Source organism: Fundulus heteroclitus, chromosome 9 (genome assembly GCF_011125445.2).
Source record: "Fundulus heteroclitus isolate FHET01 chromosome 9, MU-UCD_Fhet_4.1, whole genome shotgun sequence".
NCBI classification, from domain to species: domain Eukaryota; kingdom Metazoa; phylum Chordata; class Actinopteri; order Cyprinodontiformes; family Fundulidae; genus Fundulus; species Fundulus heteroclitus.
The window spans coordinates 24,648,257-24,654,286 of record NC_046369.1 but is presented as its reverse complement, the minus strand read 5'-3'; the positions used below and the strand labels follow the sequence as shown (position 1 = coordinate 24,654,286).

At 43.3% G+C, this 6,030-nt stretch overlaps 1 protein-coding gene across 1 annotated transcript; it reads left to right on the top strand.

Annotated features, from left to right (window-relative positions):
• Positions 1-1,225: 1,225 nt before the first annotated feature.
• dio1 (iodothyronine deiodinase 1) lies at positions 1,226-4,222 on the top strand (the record flags this gene model as incomplete). The annotated part of the gene is given in 4 exon segments (NM_001309995.1): positions 1,226-1,585; positions 1,673-1,816; positions 2,883-3,082; positions 3,679-4,222. Coding segments are annotated over 4 exon segments (747 nt in total). The 3' UTR covers positions 3,745-4,222.
• Positions 4,223-6,030: the final 1,808 nt, after the last annotated feature.

Genomic DNA, 6,030 nt, shown 5'->3' with positions numbered 1-6,030 from the left:
TGTTCTAAAACTACACAATAAAAGACTATCAGGATTTGAACCTGCTAGTTTGGTTGCCTGATTTACCAAAAAACACATTATGTAATCACTTCTAATAGGTTTTGGAGTGAATTTAAAGAAGCTTCATTATTAAATGATGCATTATTTACCAGAATATGGCTCCAGTTTAAAGTTTTGGGTTTGTTTCTGCAGACTTCTAAAGGTTTTTACAGCATTATTTGGTTTAAAGATGCATTGCACAAGTTTAAAGGTTACATTTTTATACCTTAGAATTATTATTACCTGCAAGTTTTCAAAGTTATGAGGACTTTCAAGAACCATGACGATAATTACTGTGTAATTTATCCAAATATAACGTTGACAGAATTCACATAGATAAAAAAACATCAACAAAACCAAAAACCTTTTTTTTTTTACTGTTGTTTCAAAGATTTGGGTTTTGGAAGGGTTATGTGGGCCATTGCTCATATTTTAATATTGTGGTCCAAAGGAGCAAAAATTAAGAATCATGAAGCTTTATTGTCATTAGTGTTGCCATAATGGCATTTTAATGAGGCAGACACCAGCTCTGAATGCACATTAATGCATAGGCATCAATTTTTCCATTTATTTTATTTTATTTATTTATTTTATCAACCTGTTGATTGAAAAAAAAGGTGAAAACTCCATGCTATGTGGAGCTCTTTGAATGTTTTTTCTTTGTTCACTTATTGCTTTTTATATTTCCATCTGAGCCTATTTGGTGTGCAGTGTTTAGAGAATGCCAGCGCCTCTTTCAGTTTCGCTCAATGTGTAATGTGTATATTATTTCAAGGGGGAAAAGCAGCATGGCTTTCACAGCAGCACATAGAGCGAAAGTGCTATCTGACATGTCACTTTTCAACCACTTTTGACTTTCGCTGTCACTCCTGTTTTTCTGGCTGCCAGAAGCTGATAACAGTCTTCCTGACGCCTTCCTTGCAGGCTTGTTGGCAAAACGAGTTGTCCCTAAATCCACCTTTACGCTATTTCAAACCCTGAAAAATCATAATTTAAACAAGCTATATAAGTTTTATTAAGTTGAAAAAATCGACATCTGCGCTTTGTGGGTTTACTTTGGCGCAACAGTTCAGTGTTTCCCCCGTGGTCTTAGAAATTACGAGCATCCGTGAAGGCATCAGTTATGCAAGCGCGAGATATCTGGCAGCTGGGAAGTTATTGTTGTAACAGCGCAGCTGGTTGCAGCGGTGAGGAGGACGGGTTGTAGCGATGTTTCTGCAGAAGTTGTTAGTTTATCTGACGGCAGCATGTATGTTCTGCTACATTCTGGTTCTGAGCGCCACGCTGAATGTTTTAAAAGTCCTCTCGCCAAACCTCGCCAGGAAGCTGATCCTGAAAATGGGAGAAAAAGTCACCATGACCCAGAATCCCAAGTTCAGCTACGAGGACTGGGGCCTGACGTATGGATCCCTTGCATTTATTAAAGTTGCCTCCCAGACTATGTGGCTGTCATTGGGACAAGAGGCGTTTGTTGGAGAAGACGCCCCAGACTCACCTGTGGTCACCGTGGATGGAGAGAGAACCAGCATCTGCAACTACCTGAAAGGTGCGTTTGTGTGTGTCAAGATTTCCACGCGTCCGTGTCTGGTTCCCCCCTCCAGCCGTGTCAGTGTCAGTGTTGTCTTGTCTGCAGGCAGCAGACCGCTGGTTCTGAGTTTTGGAAGCTGCACCTGACCCCCGTTCATGTTCAAGCTCGGCGAGTTCAAGCAGCTCGTCCGAGACTTCGTGGACGTGGCGGACTTCCTGGTGGTCTACGTCGCCGAGGCCCATTCCACAGGTGGGTCAAGTCAAGGAAGCGGGGACTCTGGTGGACGACATCCACCGGGAAATCTGTGATGGGGCTTCAGAGATGAATTAGCTTTACCTTCAGTGCACAGCAGCATTAAACAGCCGCACAATTCAAGGTGTTTTTATGTGTTTTGTATATGTTTTTATTAACCGAGCCGTCTCAGAAGTACCAGCAGGACTCTGGATCTCCTTTTTAAAATCAAGGACCATGAAGGCAACTAAAGCCTGTCTTCATAAAACAGCATTTGTACGGAACAGGCACTCCACAAATCTGGCCTTTATGGAACAGCGACTAAAAGTAATTCGTTGTTGAAAGAAATCCCATTTGCATTTCACCCCAAGTCCTGCAGGGGACACAGGATGTGGAAGAAGAAGAAGAACCCTAAACACGTATCCAGTTAAAATCCACAGACTAGATCAAAGCTCTGGCCTAGTCAAAGTCCAGACCTAAATCTAATTGAAAACAAGTGGAAATACTCCCTCCAATCTGATTTTAAATAAAGCTATTTTGTTAGCAGTAATGGACAAACAGTTCAGATTATATGTGTGCAAAGATAGAGGCATACTTCACAAGACTTGCAGCTTTAATGACAGCGAAAGATTGTTCCTCAAAATTTAGCCTCAGGAGGTATGAATGCAAGGGTGCCCTGGGATTTTATGATTTTTAATTTGTAGGGGGAAAAATTCATCATTTACCTCCCAGTTCATGTTTATATACTTCTTTGCATTTTCTAATGTTAAATACCAATAACATGCTGGAGTATTTGTTTACAGTGAAAAGTGAAAAAGGTTGGATGTGAATGCTTTTATTATTTTTTCACCGCTCCAGTTGCCATCAATTTACATTTTTGATCAAAAGATGCCCGCTTGTTTTTTTTGATGGCTTCTGCCATCGTATATCTGAATTTGCAGAGCGAACAAGAGCTACGTTAAAGTCCTGCGAAGAGGTCGTAACTCCTGAAACTGATTCAGTAACGGTTTACTCTCTGGCCTTTTACCTGCGGGGCTCTGCAGCCTGTTTCCATGATGTTAATGAAATCCCCTGTGTGTCTCAGACGGCTGGTCCTTTGGCAACAACTTTGACATCCGTCAGCACCGGAGCCTGGAGGACAGGCTGTCTGCAGCGCGGATCCTGGTTCAGAATGATCCCCTGTGTCCTGTGGTGGTGGATGAGATGAGTAATGTCTCAGCCATCAAGTATGCTGCTCAGCCTGAGAGGCTGTACGTGCTGCAGGCTGGAAAGGTCCTTTATAAGGTGGGAGCTCCGCCACTCCTGCACCGGTAATGGGCAACGTTCACAGCGCCAGATGGAACTAAAACTGAAATGATCTGCAAACCTTTAAAGCACAATGTATGCATGAAAGTGCATGGTTTTATTATGCAGAATTATTATTATTGACACCAAAAAACAAAGTAAAGGGTCTGGGGTTCACTAATGGCAAAGAGAGACAAGCAAATAGTTTAAAAGTGTAATTCATAGCGGTGTTAAACATGTTTGTTGTTGCAGAAGTCAGGAGCTAGAGTTTTCCAGGAATCTAAAACTAAATATCAACGTGTTTGAAAAGTGACAGAGACAGAAATTTAGACTTTGGTCAAAATGTCCTGAAAGACGGAGAAGATTCTGTGCTGCTCGTGTCGCGGCACGTTAACCGAGGGTTTGGATCTTCCTGCCCCAGATCACGCGGCATTGCGTGACGAAGGAGCAGCGAAAAAAAGGCTGAATTCTTGGCATGCAGTCATTTTGCTGATGACACTGAAACGTAAAGCTGGCTTTGCCAAAGGCACGTTTCTGGGGAGTTGCGTTGATCTGCTTCGGTCTGCAGCCGTAACGCAGTCTCTCTTTTCTTGCAGGGGGCGATGGGCCCTTGGGGCTACAATCCACAAGAGGTGCGTTCGGTCCTGCAGAAGATGAGATAAGTTGAAGCGGGTCACGCCACCAAAGTGCTTTGTCTGTGACGGTAGCCGGTTGGAAGCCCTTGTTTTTACTTCTTTACTTTACTGGACCTGACTGCTATCTCTACATGTGGTTGTACCACTTTGGTATTCTCTGAATCACAACAGCTGTTGTAGTTCCTCGAACTACGGTGCGCTGTCGCCCTCAGGCTGCCCTGCTGCTTCCAGATAAACGAGGTCTGCGCTGGAACCCAGCTCTGCGTTTCTTAGTGACGGCTGCAGATGAAACCGCGAGGATCTGTGGCCAGATAAGGCGAAACACAGGAACTGACAGCCCAGAGTTTGTTTATGAAGTTGTTGGGTTTATTTTTTTTTACTGATCATCACCAGAATTGGTGATTTTCATTGGTCCATTTATTCTGTATTCAGTCAGTATCAATATACCAGCATGTTCTGTAAAAAAAAAAAAACAAGGATTTAAATAAAGTTGTGTCCATCCATCCATCATTGTCTTCTGTTTATCTGTAATCAGGTCTCACAGCTCCATGAGGAAAGCTCAAACATCTCTCTAGTGACGCTGAGGGAATCATCCACAAACCTGAAGGGATTTCTGAAGGGGGGGTTGTCATGCGATAAACCAACACAAAGTAGTGCATAAGTGTGACATGAAAGGAAAGTGATGCATTGTCATTAAACCTTTCACAAAAAAGAAAACTTAAGTGTACTGTGCTTTAGTTTGACCTGCTTCTGTTTCTGCTGAAGAGAGCAGCTGCACAACATAATACGCCCACCGCCATGTTCCAGCATGGGTTTGGTGTCTGCAGCTTCATTTTATGCTACAAATACTGTCTTGCATGTCAGCCAGGGTCCAACTATAGCTTTCCTCCTCACACAAAGGACAGTTTTATTATATTTATACTAACTGCTGTTCTGTCGACAGATTCTGCCACCTGATCTGTGATTCTCTGCAGCTCCTCCAGAGTGACCCTGGGCCTCTTGTCTGATCTAAGCCCACCCTCCCCCCCCCCGGCCAGATCGGTCAGTTTAGATGGAGGGCGAGGTCTTGGTAGATTTGTTTTTTTTGGCGTACTGTTTCCCATGATAGATTAAACAACATTATGTGAGACGTTCAGAGGTTGAGATGTTGTTTTATAACCCAGCCCTGCTTTAGACATCTCCACCACTTCATCCCTGACATGCATGCTGTGTTCCTCATGCTTCACGCTGTTTGTTTACTAATGATACAATAGCATAGATTGCCATTAAATAAATGGTTGTAATATGACTAAATAAGGAAAAGTTCAGTGACTGTGACTCCTTTTGCAGGGGACTGTACATCAACTGGCAAGCAAATGAGCCTTGACAGAAAGTAATTAAAAATACATATTTGTCTCGATTATTGTACTGCTGTCCTTCCATATTGCCCTTTAAAGGAAACTAGCTGTATGGTCCTTGTCTGAGTCACTGTGAGTCATTAGATTTCTCAATCCTACTGGAACAGATGGCTGCAAAATCACCGAGGTCTTTATTATTATTATTATTATTACTGCTGTACAGCAGGGCTCTCCGGGCGCTGGCTGATGTTGACGCATTGCTTGCGGCGAGATGAGAATCCGGCTGTTTGTTGTCCTGTCTGGAGGCAATAAAAATGCAGCCGAGTGTTCGCTATAAACAATCTGGTTCTCTGCAGATGCGCAGGTTTGAGTCAGGAAGCTTCACATGCAGATTGTGATGCTGGTTAATGCTTAACAGCCTTAACCTCAGCTGATTCCTGCATAAAGTGCGCTTGATGTTGCGCAACAAGTGTGCTTATCAAAGTGCGTGAATCTGTTTTTGAAATGAACTGGAGAATAAGCCCCTGTAGTGTGGAAAATGATCTAATCACACTCAATATTTCCAGCTTCATGTCCTCACAGTTCTGACGACATAAACCGTGTAGCTCTAAGTTTGGCCTGTGTGCGTTTGGCTCCGGCCCAGCCAGGCCACATCCTGTGCAGGCAGGCCCACAGCAGCTCAGCCGGCCTTCCTTTTGTCGGGACAGGATCCAGAATGTCGTCAGAACCTCCCAACCGTTGTCCTGTTTGGATACAAATCGGAAACCTCAAAATGCAAAGACAACTGGTAAAGTAAAACAGCCTCTTTTCCTGCTCACATTCCCTTCAAAACCTGTAAGTTGGGCCTTAGTCCACCAGAGGGCAGTTCAACATACATGTAAACAACGCATAAAATGTGTATCTGTTTTTAGACTGAAAAACCAAGAGAAATCTACTTCCTCTATAGCTATCAATTTACAAAAGCAGCTTAAAAAAG